At 39.2% G+C, this 18,232-nt stretch overlaps 1 protein-coding gene across 4 annotated transcripts in view; it reads left to right on the forward strand.

Moving 5' to 3' along the window:
• The window catches only part of SLC44A5 (solute carrier family 44 member 5), a 211,144-nt gene that overhangs the window by 92,068 nt on the left and 100,844 nt on the right, over positions 1–18,232 (forward strand). Inside the window, exon 1 of one of the 4 annotated variants that reach the window (XM_063137330.1) lies at positions 6,834–6,955. The exons of the other annotated variants lie outside the window; for them this stretch is intronic. Coding sequence (XP_062993400.1) covers positions 6,919–6,955 — 37 coding nt within the window. The 5' untranslated portion in view covers positions 6,834–6,918. Of the gene's footprint in view, positions 1–6,833; positions 6,956–18,232 lie in introns of those variants that run through there. 4 annotated transcript variants of the gene reach the window in all.

Consider the following 18,232-nt stretch of genomic DNA (forward strand, 5'->3'; position numbering starts at 1 on the left):
TTGTTTTTGTTTAAGTTGCAGTTATCTCCAAAGACTTTGCTATTTCTAAACAAAGGATGGTGTCAATAGAGATCAAACACTAAAAAACAAACGATGGGTAACGGTTTGAAACAGGGAAAAGTTGATTAGAATTGACTTGATCAATAGGTAGTTACAGAAATTCCAAGTCAAAGGTTATCTGTGCTCTGAAATATTTCTTATTTATTTTTATTATACCCTTGGGGCTGTCTTCACGGTGCTGGGTTGGCGCCGCCTCCCTCTTCAACCCTTCGCTTTTCCTAGGTGGCATCAGCGAGGAGGGAGCACATGTTTTCTGGGTGGCCATTTGGGTTCTGCAGCCACCCCCACCCTCTTCCTGGTGGAAGGCAACCAATCACTGGTTGCCTTCTACCAGTCTCCGCCCCCAAATTGGCCCTGGAGTGACGTCACACATGCCTTTTTATTAACTGACAATTTTTTTTCACTATTTATTTATTTATTACATTTTTATACCGCCCAATAGCTGAAGCTCTCATGAAGCAGGCTGACTGTATGCAGGGAAATCCCTGCGGTGGCTTCGAACATGTGCTTGAGTCGTCTAACTGACATGGCGCAAACCCACAACCACCGCAGGGCTTTCCCCGCATATAGACAGTCTGCTTCATGATGGTGAATATCTTTTGTCAGTTAACAAAAAGGGCATGTGTGTCCAAGATTTGTCAGAGCAGACTTTGAGAAAGGGAATGATACCAGAGTTAGGTGCATATTGGAAATGCAGACAGTGGGCACCTTTGTTAAAGCTTAATAAACAGCTAGAGAAAGAAGTTGTTGTAGTTTGTATAAAGCAGAGGTTTCATCTTGGAGTGAGAGTGGCTCACATACAGTAGTTAACATTTCAATAGGTAATGATGACAATATAATAGATAAAGTAATAAAACATCTATTTTAAAACTGCATAATTGCATCACTCATTAAGCATTTAGGCAGAGCAGATCTGTTACATAGATTGATATTTGAGATTTCCATAATAAATATCCCAACAATGCATTGATTGTTTTCAACTTGCCAGTTGGGTAACAGTTTTATGTAACATCTAGGGCTCATCTACACCAAGCAGGATATTCCACTATTAAAGTGGTATGAAAATGGTATATAGAAAGCAAAAGCCACACTACTGCTTTATAGTGGTACTGAAGTGCACTGACAACTGTTGGGGCCCATGACACATCTACACCAAGCAGGATATAACACTATGAAAGTGGTATGAAAGCGGTATATGGTATGTGTTATAGACCCCAACAGTTGTCAGTGCACTTCAATACCACTATAAAGCAGTAGTGTGGCTCCTGCTTTTTATATATTGCTTTCATACCACTTTCATAGTGGAATATCCTGCTTGGTGTAGATGAGCCCATAGACTGCATCTGGTTCAATTCAACTCTATTGAGTGGCGGTATATTTTGTATCCTTTATATTTTATTTCACAGTAAAAGTATGTGCTTCAACTTCCTAATGTGTATATTGTATGCTTTAAATATATGTAATCAGTATATTTTAGCATGAAAAGAGACCATTGGCTTCTTGACATATAAATAATAGACTGAAGTGATGCATATATAATATGATTTTTGAACCTGCTGGAGAGGATACTATAAAAATGGATTTAAAAATAAGTACAGTGCATACCTAAGCTTTCCCAGAATCTGTATAGGGCAGGGCTTTGTTATACAGTTAATGGTTCAGTTGAAAGGGCTATTTCAGCAACTGAAAGTTTCTCTGTCACTATAGTGAAGACCTTTTATGATAGCTGTGTCCAATACTGAATCTGGCACCCTTGGATATCCCTGACACAAGGCTGTACTATAATAATGAGAAATGTTAGTACCTATTGGTATATTTATCTTTATTTCCCTACTAACATACTTTAGTATTGATTGTTCACTGCACTTAGGACCTATTCATGAGATTTTTGTCTGTCATGATAGCTGCTGCAATCATTGGCTTCCCGCCATAGATGCTGAAATGGTAATGTGAATGAACACTGATGGGAAAAGCTTCTCTGTAGCAGCATGCGGGGGGGAAAAACAGTGCATGCAGATTTCTATGCATGGTGTTAACTTTCATACAACCATCTCAGTACATGGCACAGATGTCTAGAAGACAGTGTAACCACACAAAGAAGACTGTGAGGTTAGGCTCTTAGCATTTCTGTTTTGCTTTATTTATTATTATTATTATTATTATTATTATTATTATTATTATTATTTATATAGCACCATCAATGTACATGGTGCTGTACAGAGTAAAACAATAAAATAGCATTTATTGCATTTCTATACCACCCAATAGCTGGAGCTCTCTGGGGGGTTCACAAAAATTCAAAACATTCAAAGTATAAAACAACAGTATAAAACCATAATATAATATAAAATATTATATAATATAAAGTACATAATATAAAATACAATATAAAAGCTCAACCAGATACAAACAGCAGCAATGCTGCCTCAATGCTTTGAGGCATAAACACTCAGTTTAGTGTACATACGTGGGAGAGCTATACATTGAGAGTAGAATGGTGAAGTGTTGTGATATATAGAAGTGGATTTAAGTCTTAGGCTGTTGCTAGACCAGGGTTTAGCCCGGTGTGAGCCCCGGCCCGGCCCCTGTGTGTCCAGATGATGCACAGGGGATCCTGGGGTCAGGCAGGGGTCAACCCTCTCTTGGCCTGGGGTAACCGGCACCGGTTGTGGCCCGGTATTTCCTGTGGTCTCGGGTGCCCGAGACTGTAGATGTGGAGCCCATCCCGCCGCTTTTCCCGGCTACCGCATTTACTCACAAGTAGCCAGGAAAAGCGGCGGACGGCGTGCAGTGCTCCATAGGAGCGCTGCGGCCATCAGGGCAGGGGGGAAATGGAGCCAGGGGGGATTGGAGATCACAAGTAGGCGGGCAGGGGGGTTGCGGCTGGGGGGGAATCAGGGGCAGGGGAGAGCGGGGAACCCTTTTTTAAAAAAACAAAAAAAACAACCTACCTTTATCATTGGTGTGCTCCTGCACACATGGCCCCTTTAAGATGTAAAACAAAATGGCCGATGTGACGGGGCTTTCCTTTACTCCGTCGCGTCGACGTGTGGATAGGAGCTACAGCCCGCGCTACTTCTAGCGCGGGCTGGCCCCTCCACATGCCCAGATTTTAAGGTAGATCTAGCAAGGCCCTTAGTGAAAAAAATTCATTCCTCAGCATAGAGGTTTGTCAGTTAGACCTTCTAAAAGAAAACCCAATACAAAACATTGAAGGGCATCTCTGCTCTTTAGGAAGTAGAGGATTAGTATGAAAATAAGCATTTCCATCACGAATTTGAAATATTCATCAATCATCACTTCCAATTTATTGCTTTAACTATTAAGCACAACAGCGTGTATTATTACAACCATTCATTAATGAAATTTCAGTGGATAGTCAAATAATAATGCCATCATATAAATAATGAGGGAGGTCTATTTGTTTGCTCCCACAATATCAAAACAGCATGTCTTCCAGGGCAACAGACAGCATCATTTGGAATCTCGCCAAGGTAAGTTCTCTTCTCAGTTGGAATTTATCAAACTTAGAAAATGTTCCTCTAGGCCTGATTTGTAGGTTGCTTATCCTAGGGAATGAACTTGACATACCTAAGGGACGTGATATCATTTTGAATAAAAACTTATTGAGTTCTGATATATTGAATTCCATCTTTGTTGTCTGTTGTTTACAGTAGCTTTCTGAGTTACATTTGTACCAGTGTTCCTACTTGCAACTTTATTATATTTATAAGATTCCTGCAATAGCAGTGTAATACAATAGTTTGTGATATATAAGAACTAGTATACCTTAAACTGTATAGTTAGAGGATAGCACAGCAGGTTCTAGGATTAGGCTTATAATATGTTCATTTTACTGAAAAAAGAGATAAAAACAATTTTAACAACAAAAAAACTTTTGTATCCAGCGATATATGTAGCTTAATATATACCCTAAACCAATCTTAAGCACATAGTATTCAGCCAATGTGATTCTATGGGTTTTAATCTAGAGGCTTAAGATTTAGAGGATCATGTCCCACAAATGGCACACAGACTAGTATCACACAAATGGCAGACAGGCTCAGAAGATGCTCACACCTATGTGGATGGGTGGAATATATCCACCAACCCAAGGAAGAATAGACGTCATGATTGTTGGAGCCTCTCTACATAAAGGGACAGAGGCAGCTGGTACACTAGATGTATCATATCGGGAGGCATGTTTACTTCCTGGAGCATGTATTCAAGATGTAACAGAGAGACTACCAAGATTCATCAAATCAACTGACAACTAGGGGTGTGCACAGACCCCCCGCTCCGCTTCTCTTCCAGATCCGCGATTTGCGGATCGGGCCACTTCGCTCCGCCCCTGCTCCGCCTATGTCCGCTCCGCTCCGCTGCGTAGCTCCGGATCCGGATCGGAGCTCCGTTTCCCCCCCCATAGGCTTGCATTTAGCTAAAAAAGTATACAAGTTTTTTTCTGTGAAAGTTAGAAATCTCACGTTTGGCACCATGACACCTCATGGAGGTATACACACGCACACCAAGACTCAAGGCAATCCCATCATCCCCTGATTTTTGGGGAATTTATGAAAATTGGGCACCCCATTCACACCCCTTTCGATAGCTCCGTCAATTTGCACGTTAGAAACCTCAAACTCGCCACCATGACAGCTTATCCAGGGATACACATGCACGCCCAGACTCAAGGCAGTCCCATCATCCCCTGATTTTTGGGGAATTTATGAAAATTGGGCACCCCATTTGCAGATGTGGACTGTTCTCTGACATTTGGACAGATAAAAAAAAGGGAAGTGGGCACACTCACAGATGCCATCTAGACCCACAATCATGCCAAGGTACAAGGCAATCCCATCATCCCCTGATTTTTGGCGGGGCGTAAACCTGCAGACAGCTCAATGGGGCCATTTCAAAGGAAATCCCAACATGCCATGAATTGGGGAGTAGAGATCAATCTAAATGAATCTTCTTCCACACTTGAAAAATGGATTTGGAACTTCCAAAACTCTAAGTGAGCGCAGGAAGGACTTCTCCCCTGAGTCAAAGCCAGACACAAACCATCCCTGCGAGGCGGGCAGGGGAGGAGGGAGGGAAGGCAGGCAGGCAGCAGACATTTCTGGGGGCATAAGGATGTGAGCCAAGGATAAGCCAGTAATGCATATAAAATGGAATAAATAAATAAATAAATAAACGAAGGAGGGGTGTAATTAAAAGCAGCAGTGTTGCTGAATGAACAACAAGAAGAACTTTTTTAAAAAGGCTATATCTGTCTTTTACCAGTAAGAGGGGGACGTGCCCAGGGGAGGGGGAAGCATCTGCCAATTTGACTGGTCATAGTGACCAGTCTTTTAAGAAGCAACGCTCTCACTTCAACTCATGAAAGACATTGCTCCACCGGGTTACTCTCTTTGGAGGGCTCTGATGGCCTTCCAAGTACAGGAGAGAGTGAGAGCACGTCCACATGGCATGCCCTAGGGGAGCTCATCCCCTTGCACCACATCTTTTCAGTTGTTCCCCAAAGTTAGGGTGGGTAGCAGTGCTGTGTTTCTATCTCTTATTATTGGCTTAGTATATGATTTCAGGTTGTGTTTGTGCATTTGGTGGAGCTACTGTTTTAAAAAAACACTGGGAAAACTCCATTCAGACTAAGAAAGAGAAGTTTCCCAGAACCCCAAGTTACCCATTTTGCCTATCCCCTCTTCCAACTTTGGGATCATGTGATCATGACCGCGAGTTGACTCTGCCCCTCAGCAATCGAAAAGGTAATCTTTTTCCCGCCTTTATCCTACTTTTTTAAAAATTCTAGCAAGCGAACCGCACCTCACAGAGAGCTGAGAGTAGGCTCAAAATGACCCCCAGCCATGACTCTCTAAGCACAAGAAGTTTCAGAAAGATAGCTTCAAAAACAACACAGTTATCCCCTTTTCTTTTCTGCAATGCAATCCTATGGGCGAAATGTTTCAAAATGGCGATCGGATGGGTCCGCGGAAAGAGAAGCGCTCCGAAAATGGGCGCTTCTCTTCGCCTTGCTTCTAGGGGTCCACGGTCCGCTTCTACTCCGCCTCTGGGCAAGGCGGAACAGGCCAATTCGCTTCTGCTTCTACGCTTCTAATTGGAGCGGAGCACATCCCTACTGACAACTACCCTTTCTTGCTAATCCATGTGTGAACAAATGAGAGGAAATATTGAATGGATCTCCAAAGACTGAGGCTCTGATAGGAGATTGAAGGAAAGCCTCATAGCAACTGAAAGAGACAAGATGAGATTGCAGCTGTTACCATATTAAAATAAATAATTGGAGAATGCATAAAGCAGAATGTGTGGAATATTTATATATCAATTCAATGAATGAATGTGATGCACTCTGTCTATATATGTAAAGAATAATTATTTTTAGAATACTGGGAGGGAACACACAGACACACACACACACACACACACACACACACGTTGACACTAAAACAGTGAATTACACCTTTAAAAAAAAACAAAAAACCAACTGTTCAGGACATAATCTACTGGGTAGCATTGCTTCCCAACCTATGTGATTTTGGTGGAGATTTCTGTATGTGTGTTCTTGGAAAGAGATGGTTTGCTGTGGGAGTAGTATTCTTGCTTCTGTGACATTTATAGCACCAGCCTTATGTTGGCATTGGATGATATTGTTTTTCTATTAGCAGAAAGTCCTGCCTCCACTGTAAATTCTATCCTTATTGGACAACCTTTTGCCACTCAGTTAACTTTATTTTTAAACCTAGTCCAATAATAATTTGTGGACATAAACTGACTGCACAAACTGTTCTTATTGAAAAGGTTCTTGCAGTTATAAATTGCACTAATCCAGGACACAAGAATATGGCTAAAAAGGAAGAATTCTACTATGGAAGAAATGGTAATGTTTTCTCAATAAGCAACTTTTGAAATGCTTGGGTCAGAAATTAACATAAAACTCTGGGAAGTTCACTGTTTCTTGGATCTTAAAGTATTTTGGATACGGTAATAGTGATTGTCGCTATGTTGTGTACTTACATACAATTCGTTTGTTTCTGATTGAAGAAACAGTGTTGCTGTAATTACTTTTAATTTGTATTTAGATATATTTATATTATGGGTTGTATCCAATGTTAGTCATACGTAGAATAGACTCATTGGAATCAAAGGGACATAAATTAGACCAATATTGGATGGAACCCAGTGTATGTTTTTGTACAAATGTTTTAACATTCAAAATAGGTTATAAAATAAGCTCTAAAATATTTATAGTGTTTAGCCTTTCAGACTGCAATCCTAAACCGTTATTAGGAACCCTGTTTGAAGTCAGTGGGACTTACTTGTGAACAAACATGCTTAGGAGTTTGGATCAATTTTTGAAGTTTTTGAAATAGTTTATTAAAGGTGTGATGAATTAAGACATTTTTAGAATAAAAATAATTCTTCAGTGTGAACATTTAGGAATTAAGCCTTGTAGTTTTTGCAACCTTAAGCTTAACTATGTTTACTTAAAAGTAAATTGCATTGTTTTAAGGGGGATTTACAGGCTGCAAAGTATTATGTTTGCAGGTTACTGTTTAGATCAAACAAAAGAAATGTTAAATTACTCTGTGTCAGTGAATTTAATGTCCTACCTTCCAACTTCCCCATACAGTTTAATTAGATTAAAACAACAGATTTTATTGCTTTCTAAAATAATGTTACATTCTATGATCTTTGCAATTTTTGTATAAGATCTGCTTTTAAATTCAGAAATACTTCTCCAGACTACGTGGGCACTATTTACTGAAAGTTAGTTGGGGGGATGATTCTAGAATTCAACTGTTCCATAGCTTTTTTCACTGTTTTGATTCTTGTTTGTTTTTACATATGCATCAACGCAATGAAATCCTGTATACAATATTTACATTACATATTTTATTTATTATTTACTTTACTTTTAGAATATTTATATACTGCTTCCCATTTTAGAAACCCCAAAGCAGTTCATAGCATAATACAAAATAATAAAAGCAGAACAGTGTTTAGATAAGTTATTGACTGGGAAAAGCCAGAGTAAACAAGTAAATTTTAAATACCTATCACACAGTCATGGTGCCTGATGTATCGAAGTGTGTGTGGGTCATTCCAGACTGACGGTGCTACCACAGAGAAGGACCATTGTCATGATGCTGCCAGATAGGACGTGGGGGGACAGTGCAAAAAATAATTGTTTCTCCAAGCAAAACTATCCCATGAAACTACAATGATTTTTTTCTGCAAGGAAATTTCTAATAGAACTGCAGTTTCCTATTGTCAATTTTAACAACACGTTCTTGTTAACTTTTTAACATTTTGTTGGCTTTCAGCATAATAGCCTTCCATTTGTAAACTGTCACGGATTCATAGTGGAGTCTTAAGTGGAAAGAAAACAATGTGAGCTCGTATCCCTATGTTTCAGTAGAAAGACTCATTTTTGGCTGTATGGAAACATCTCTGGAATTATGCAGTATTTCGCTTTCTTCAGTGAACACTATTGTTTTCAACTTGCCTTGTTCATCTCCCACTTTATTATATTGAGTACTTCATGTTATACTTCCTTGTCTTGTAGTAAATTAGCAGGCATTGATTTTTACTGGAGTGATATTTTACAGTTGCATCTGATGTAAAAAAATGCATGCATTTCCCTCCCTCCCTCTTTTTTGAATATAGGAAACCCATAGGAGTGCACTATAGATACTAAAGTTGAAGCTAATTATTGTAAAATCTGTATTGGTAATAGGAGTGGAGTCATTATAGAAAGTAGAGTCTTTCAAGAAAAAAAGCTGGCATGCATTTGGCCCCACTGGGCATATTATCAACCATTCTGTTTCATGAAGACATCCTGAGCATTCAGGAAATTGCTGCTGTTAATGATACTGCAGCATAATATAGGGAAAAAGAGAACCATGTGTATAAGGAAGATAATGAATGAAAATTATCTGGTTGTTTTGTAACTGTTAATACAGTATTCCCCCAACATGATGCCCTCCAGATGTTTTGGACTACAAAAGCATTGTAGTCCCAGCATTTCTGAATTTCTGATTTGGCTGGTGGCAAATAGCAAAACGTCTGACAGAGCATTTCTAAAACTGCTGGTTCAAATACTGGAGTCTGTCTTGAGAAGTAATTTTCTCCTTTGCGTTTACTTTCCTTTTTGGCCACTGCTGCATTTTTTCTGGGCATATCTAGATGTGCACAAGGATGAGGATTTAACATTATATTTCTGCATAAAACACATGTTCCTCCTGCATCTCCACATATTGATGCAGATTTTGTAATGTACAGAATTTTTACATGTGCATAATAAATGTATTTGAAGGAAATTTACTTAGTGCAACTATATACAATAGAGTATACCCAACTGTATGGAGCTTATTGGGTGTCTTTTATATTTACTGTCCAAACCTGGAGTTGGTCCGAATGATTTCTGTGTGACAGCTTAATTTGTGTTCTGTACCAGACAGCAATTTTATCACATACATCTGTTCCACAGCTGATAGCTGCCAAAGTTCTTATGTGACAAAAATATGTTTTTGTTGGTTATTGGGGTGGAAGAGAACATCTTTGCTACAACACAAACAGAGACAAGGGAGTTACAATACAGGGCTTGTGTGTATGAAGGTTTTATGACATGATGTATTAGGGAAAAGTCTAACTTTAGTTAGTGAATAAAATTCATTGTTGCAAACAAGGAAAAGCTCACTGTCAATGCAACCCTGTACATGCCTATTCAGATGTTGGGTTCAATGGGACCCACTCCCAGGTAAGAGTATGTAGGATTCTAGCCTGAATTTCTTTGATATAATTGTCAGCAATGGATACAAAGCATACTTTCTTCTACGATGTGGGATTTAAGACTAACTTAAGAGTAATAGCCATGTGTCCTTTGAAGAAATTAGCCATCATAGGTTTATGCCAAGATTGCAGAACTTCACCCCACGGGCCAAATCTGGCCCACATGGGGGTCCAAACTGCCCTCTAGGGTTTCCAAGATGGCCGTGCACCTTTCCTTCTACCATCAATCGTTTGGTATTTTTCTGGCTTTTATGCAGTTTTTTCCCCATTCTGAAAGGGGGAAATGCTTCTTCTAAGGCTTAGTTGCTAGGAGTAAGCACATTAAACTAAAATATGCTGGGGTGGGGTTTTTTTTTGTTTTTTAAAAAATATTTTGGCCTTTGGCCTAATCCTTTTGCCTTTGGCTCTGTCCAGCCACTGAAATATGCACCCTGCGAGGTCCTCATAAATGGAATTTGGCCCTTCGGCAGAAAGATGTTCAATATACCTGGTTTAAGCACATCATTCATTCTCCATACTTTCCTAATCACCACCTGCTCTTTCTCTGCTGTATTTGAAACAGAGCATATTCTTCTTCTTCTTCTTCTTCTTCTTCTTCTTCTTCTTCTTCTTCTTCTTATTATTATTATTATTATATTATGTATTTATATATTATTATTATTATTATTATTATTTATTTATATATTTATGTATACCAATGTAATTCAAGCACCTAACAAGAACCATTAGTGAGGGAAAGAAAGAGAGAAACATTTGGCTGGAAAATATAATTTCAGGCATTAAAAACAACAATAAGAATGTAGAATTTAAACTAAGAACTGATTTTCTCTAGAATGATACATTTTAACACTCAGGCCATAGCTAGACCTAAGGTTTATCCCTGGATCGTCCAGGAGTCAAACCTGTACATCTAGGTGACACACAGGGGATCCAGTACTCAGGCAGGGGTGAATCCTGGATGATCCCAGGATAAACCTTAGGTCTAGCTGTGGCCCCAGTTTGTCCTGGGAGAAGAATCTTGTTATCATACTTAGGCAGTGTAACCAAGATCCTTGATTTGAATCTGTGTTGTTTCTTTAAACAGGAGCTTTAGTCTACAGGTAAGGCAGAGAAAAGGAGACTTTAATTTCTTTAATATACATTCAGGAACAAAGGATGTCACAAGTTTTGATCCTATGCAGTGCTCAGACTCAAGGTCCAATTCACAGGGAAAAGTCTGATTCACGGGGCATGCATGACCATTTGAATGTGGCAGCCTATCTACTAAAGTCTTACTTTTATCAGGAGCATAGAGGTTTCACCTGTCCTCTTCCATGACTACTTCTTAACCACCTTGCATATTAAAGAGACTGGGCAATCATTTCAGGGCCAGAAGAGAAATGAAATTCTATAATTAACCAATGTACTTCTGATAGTGGCTCAAGCAATTAAAAAGACACAGATATCTCCAGGTGAACTAAGGACTTCACTAATTGGCAATAAAAAAGTATAACTGACAAATACTTTAAAGTATTTTCCCCTATTGTAGCTGTTTATAACAATTATTGTAGATACAAAGAGAGAGAGAGAGAGAGAAGATAAATTTGGCTAAAATCAAAGGCAGTTATTATGTTAAGGGAACCGCTTTTGTTTGCAGAACTGGGAGGGGAATATCCCCTTTTTCCCCACAGCCCCCAGTACACCCTCAAAATCTGTTCTGGAGGACTGTCTTGAGCAGATTTTCAAGGGCCGTGGGTATTGTAGGAGGAAGGGAGAAAGTCCAATTGCATGAGTGGACTTCTGCTCACATGATTTTGGCTTCCACCTTTTGTTTTTGCACAAATAATTTGGAAAATGTAATGTAATATAGGACATAAGAAATGTACAAGATATAGGGATAATCACCAAATAGCAGCACTGGCAAGACCTAGACAATCTCCTTTATTTGTTGTTTATGGGAAAAATAAGAAATGTCGTAGGAAGATGCCATTATTTCTTGTTTTGAAATTGTGTTTCTTAATATCAAAAGTATATTTTTGAAAGGTGCTGCTTTTCTTTCCACCAGTATGTTCATATTCTACTGGCAGCACTTTAACAAGAAATTCTGCTCTCTCAGCTGTTGAAATATTTAGAATAGCTTTAAATGGAAACCTGTTCTTCCTACTATTTCTTGACATGATTCAAAACTTTACAGAAATGAGATTGCCGTGCCACTGCAAGTACAGTTTCTTCTATTGGTCATGTTTTAACTCCTTACTTTTGCGAAACAACAACTTTGTATGGCATTCTAGACGGAGCTGCGAACAGAACACAAGTTCTAATCTATCTACCTTAACGATTTCAACATGCTGATGGAACTGGCCGTACGAAAATAAAGAGCCTCTAATAGTAGGACAGGCTTGACCGGTCAGAGCAAAGAACCAATGCCTTGGAAGCTGCCTGTGGGTGCTGCCAAGGGACTCACAAGTAAAGGCTGGAATATATTCTTCAGACATTTCACCAGCAACAGTTTTAATTCTGTCTCTGCTACAGTACAAAGAGAGATCCACAGCTACCGTGTTTCCCCGAAAATAAGACAGTGTCTTATATTAATTTTTGCTCCCAAAGATGCGCTAGGTCTTATTTTCAGGGGATGTCTTATTTTTCCATGAAGAAGAATACGGTACACATTTATTGTTGAACAAAAAAAAAGGTCTTATTTTCGGGGGGATGCCTTATAGTACAGCGAGAGGCAAAACTGGAAGTAGGTCTTATTTTCAGGGGATGTCTTACTTTCGGGGAAACAGGGTAGTTAGAAGAGTCTGAGGACCCCCCTTGCTTCCATACTAACTTTGACAAATTCCAGGTTCTATGTTCTAAAAGCAGGAGGTCGCAGTTATGAGAGGACTGCAGAAAAGGATAGAGGCAGAATAAGCAGCAAAAAACACCAAGTAAGGTAGAGGCGATAAGAAGCTAGTAAAAGAATTATTATTGAAAGGAATGATGGTGCTGCTTAGCATATTATGAAAGGAATGAGGAAATAGAACAGGTTTTTGTACTCCAGGATCCATTGTTTCAGTGTAATAGCATCTTGGGATTTTACTTCTTCCCAGAGTCAGCACAAATACCCCAGCACAAATGTCACCAGCATCATCATGCTGCTTCTGCAAGTACTTATTTTAAATTTCCATCTCACATGCTGAATACATTGGTTCTCACAGTGATATAACATTAAATCTATGTATTTGGATCACATTATTTGCAACAGGGGTATGTTATTTATATCATTATTATTATTATTATTTATTTATTTATTTATGTAGCTCCATTAATGTAAATGGTGCTGTACAGAGTAAAACATTAAATAGCAAGACCCTGCCGCATAGGCTTACATTCTAATAAAATCATAATAAAGCAATAAGGAGGGGAAGAGAATGCACCAAACAGGCAGTATAAAAGTCAGAACAAAATCATTCACATATGTCACTGTGTATAAGAACAATTGATCCTTTTGTAGCAGCAGTTTTACAAACTGAGTTAATTTTACACTTCAGCTAATATAAAACGGTGATTTTTGTGGGCCTTAAGCACATTTAACTGTATGCTGGATTGTGCCCCAAAGAAGGGGGCAGAACCTAATTTCCCACAAACACTTCAAGAAGTATAGGTTGAACAGGCAATATTCAGCCTAAGTCAATTTTGGAAAGGTAAATTGGAAACTATTAAGGTACTTTATTTTAGCTTCTGTGAAGTAATGAGACCCTTTTGATTTTGGTGGAAGATGATGGAATAGAGAAGATATTTTTGTTTGATTATTTTCCAGATGATCCTATTGGGTTGCATCCTACAGAAGGACTTTCGACCCAGCAAAAGTTTCTGCTAACAAAACAGAGAAAGGCATTTTTCATGAGTTTCCCCTAGAGCCCCCTGCAACACCTTCCACGATTTTCTGGAGAGTCTCCCAACCATCTGGAACAGCTTTTCAGGGTGCAAAGCTGGGAATCGTGATTAGCAAAAATGACTTTCATCTCCTTCCATTAACAGAGTACTCTGCTGGATAAAATGTCCTTCAACAAATGGAACGGCACTGTTGGATGCAACTCATTTTATGGGTACTTTATAAAATGGGACAGCATCAATGAGTCAGTCATTAATGAAAAGCCTGATGAAATCATGACTACCATGACATCAGTAAGTGACACCAGATTATAAACATCTCTGGTGTTTTTCAAAAATCAAATAATAAATATTCATTCTGTTGACAGACTAGCATTTACATTTTTAAGAAAGTCTGTCAAAAGAATTCCTATTTGATTTTTTAAAAAACAATAAAGTCAAAGTATAGTAGACATATGCGTACTTCTTGAGAACATTTACTAGCATTTACATTTTTTAAAAAATCAGTTTTTGCTGGCTGAACTACTTGTTTGTAGAAAGTTCTTCAGAGATGCTTGTATACCTTTGAAATACAGCTATCGAAATCTTGTTATGGGAATGCTTGACAAATGGTTCATTTACAGCTTTTAAAAACAGCTGATAAAAAAACCCCTTAGCTTTAGTTTAGAGTAAGGCCTATTGAAAACAGTGGATTTGCATCTGAGTAACTTCATGTAGTTTTACAGCCAAAATGTGTGAATAAATTGTTCTGGGGTCAGGTTCTGATGTGAGCAGTATAGCAATATTATGTACCCACAAAATATTAGTAGAAAGCAGAGGTTCACAACCTGCCCAAGTGCTGCATCAAGCATCCTTCCAAGGCCTTTTCTGTAGTCACCCACCAACTTCACCACTGAATGCCCACCACCACCACCACCACCACCACCTGTATCTCCACTCCCTCCTCGAGAGCAGCAAGGAAAGAGGGAACTGTACCAAGATTATGTGTGTGTGTATGTGTGTGTGCATACCTATGCGTATGCATGCAGGTGCAGCCCTGATCCAGCATCATGCATCCCTCAGTGCCAAAAAGATTGTGCACCCTGATAGAAAAGGTAAATTTGTTGATCAAAGGTTTGAACTGTACTGAATTTTAATCTGACATAACTCAAATCTGACATTATGCTGCTGTTTAGCTTTTTCACCACAATAACTTTAATAAGCTCACGTGCTGTCAGGCTGGCCTTCAAATTTGATTTTGTTTATTTCATTACCTCATCTCAGTACAGAAGTCCTCTGGCAGGACTGCTCTTCTTTTGTGGTATCGCTGTCATTGGTATTTTTAAAAATGAGTCACAAGGTACTGCAGGTAATGTCTGTTAGACATTGGTGCATCCAGCAAATTTGAAATGTGTACTACTATACCCAGGCTTCCTTAAATGCTTCAGTAAAACCTAGAGTTTTATCTCACATCTTTCTGAATAGAACTGAGAAGCAGAAGTGATAAGCTAGTTTAATTTACCTGTCATCAATAACCTCTGGAAGATAAGAAGTTGCTGGGAAGATGCTATCACTGCTGCTGAAATGCTTAGTGAATTTCTATTAAACTGACTGATCCTAAATATTTTTTTCCTTCTTTGCTCTTTTATGCATAGATGGAAGTTAAGAAATTCTTCTATTTAGTATAGTGCAGTGAAGTAAACAGCATGTCTGAACAAAGGAGCCATTAATCGCCATCACATTTTCCCCTTCGAGGTTTCCTGTATTACTGCCAATGTAGTACTGTACACAGTGGATAACACTACTTTACTATGCTTAAAATAGTCTGTTTATGTACCCATTTAAAAATGTGCTTATTCTCAGTGCTAGTAATAATAAAAATAACTTCTAAAATCTTGCTATATAGCATTCCAGAAGGCTGGCTTACACCATCGTATACATGTGAATTTTCCTGACTGTCTCACTCAAATGGAAAAATGTCTCACGTGAACCAGCTAATTATATGGTCAGCATCAATTCTTGGGAGTGTGTCAGCTAGGAAAATGTCTCCATGACTGTGGAGACTGCTACCAGCAATAAGCATGATTGTCCTGTTCACAAAATACACTTTTTAGGGCATGTGCATTTGTGCACAAAGAGAAATCAGGATTGCTCCCCTCAAAGTCACAAGGAAACTGTAAACAAACTATGATTCTCCCCTTTTCAGGCTCTCATCTCCAATACGGGGGAAATAATACTGTAAACTGTTGTGCTGTTATAAGATTCTTAAAAGGATCACTGACATACTGTACGTTAAGTCAGAACACTTGAAACCGTAATAATTCAAAATTGATGTGTGAATTAACTCAGTCCCAAGACATTTAATGGTTGTTGTCACTGGAGATCTGAAGGCCCAGAAAATAAATGGAAAAATTCGGGGAAAATTCCCCGCCCCACATTTTTTTCCAAAGCCTTTTTTGATTCCCCACCCCCCGCAAAAAAAAATTGGATTTTTTTTTTTTTAAAAAAAAGAAGAAATGGATTATAGGATGTTTTATTTTAGCATGATGAATAAAATGTTTAAAACAAGGTGTTCAGATATTTACTTCTCCAAATGATTTCTAAAAACTATGTGCAGTATGACGTTATTACAGTTTCTGTGCACCAAGGACAAACAAGACCTAGGTTACTAATTGAGACTTGGGCCTCAGCTAGACCAGGGGGTTGTACCGCAACAATCTCGCAATTTTATGATCGCGAGATTGTCGCACTGGTCTACACATGGTGTGCGACATCACAGCCACCATTTTTTGTTTTAAAGAAGGAGTGCACAAGCGCTCATGCGCAGAAGGTAAATATTTTTTAAAAAAATTTAATTTCCCCCGCTCACCCCACCCCACCCCCAATAGGCACAGAGCTCCCAAGGAGCTCTGCACCCCCTGTGCGGGTCCCTGCTCCTCGTGAGTAACCGTGAGGAACTGGGGCAAACTGGGACACCCGCACACACGTTCCACAGTCTCGGGATCACCCTGAGACTGGAAAAAGCGGGCTTGAAGGGGAGGGTGTCTAACCCTACTGCCCCTTTTTAGGGAGAAGGGGTTTCAGGTAATCAATCAGAATCAGATTCAGAACTAGAAGACGCAGCGCCAGACACCAGCCAGGCTGTACCAGTGGGGGAGCAAGCTCTCATGGGAGATTCCTCAGCTGGAAATCAGTCCACTCCAGGACTTATCTCCTCAAGGCCAAATCCTACACCCTCAGAGGGAAATGAGGGAGCTTCGGGGTTGAGCATTCTGAAACACTAACTGATGCTAGAATCTGCCGGAAGCTCAAACGCACAGCGTGTAAAGAAGCCATGAGAAAGTCGGAGAGATTGCGCCAGAAACTACCACCGCACCAGGCGCCTTGAAGTTACAAGCATTTGAGAAGTAACTCCTCTCTCTCTTCTTGAACAGACAATTGTCTTGCTTAGTTTTCATAGTAATTGCTTAAGGCGTTTCCTTTCAAAGAGGTAGACACTATTCAGGTTAAAGAGAAGTTTGTTGCTTAATAAAATCTTTGTGGATTACTTAGCAAGCTTCATCATTTGCCTCCCATTGAAAGTATGAGGGCTTGGGAAAGACACAACATCATTCCTCCCTGCTCCCTGGATCCCCTGTCCGTCATGTGGACGCACAGGGATCATCCCAGGGATCACCCCATCTAGCTATGACCTACAACTCTCAAATGCAAGAGCAAGATGCATTTCTGCCTCTAGGGGGCACTGCCATTGAAACAGAGACTGAAACTGATAGTGATAGCTATGGCTCAGAAAATGAGTTTGCCTGCTCCTCATAAACTGGCAAAACTAGAGAAGTTCCTTACAGTTCAGGTGTTCCTAACAATTCAGGAGCTTGTAGCTCCATTTGTTACAATTTTTTTAAAAAAAAATTAAAAAAGTAAATTCAATTTGTAATAATTGTTTGAATGCACTGTACTTTTATATACCAAATGTAATAATTTTATGCCAAACCAACTTGGACATAATTACATTTTATGTTCCTAAAGTAACAAAGTGACTTTCGATCTGTAAAAAGTGCTAATACTGCATTATTTCAATTCCCCTCCCCCCCCCCAAAATCTGTTTTTTCCTGAAACCCCCTGGGGAAAAAATGGTTTTTTTCCCATGGCTTCAAAATTTTCAGAAATTTTACGTCTCTAGTTAGCACCACAAGTTAAAACATCAGGATAACGGCAGTATCTACACTACTGCTTATAACAGTTTACAATGGTTATGACAACTGTTCAGGCCCAGGACACATAACATATACAGTTTTATACCGTTTTAAAAGTGTTATATCCTGCTTGGTGTAGATTGGCCCTACATTTACATTCCATAATCTCATATGAACTCTGTTAGCAAAATGTCGGAATTGGCCTTCAGTACAGCAGGCTTACTGAATTGTCCACACATTTGTAGTAGAAAGCAAGATTTTGATCAGATATAATTTCAAAATGTTGGGTCTTGAAATGTTTAAGGCTTTCACAAATCAGCTTGCCAGAGATGGGT

The sequence above is a fragment of the Elgaria multicarinata genome, chromosome 1 (assembly GCF_023053635.1).
Source record: "Elgaria multicarinata webbii isolate HBS135686 ecotype San Diego chromosome 1, rElgMul1.1.pri, whole genome shotgun sequence".
Lineage (NCBI taxonomy): Eukaryota > Metazoa > Chordata > Lepidosauria > Squamata > Anguidae > Elgaria > Elgaria multicarinata.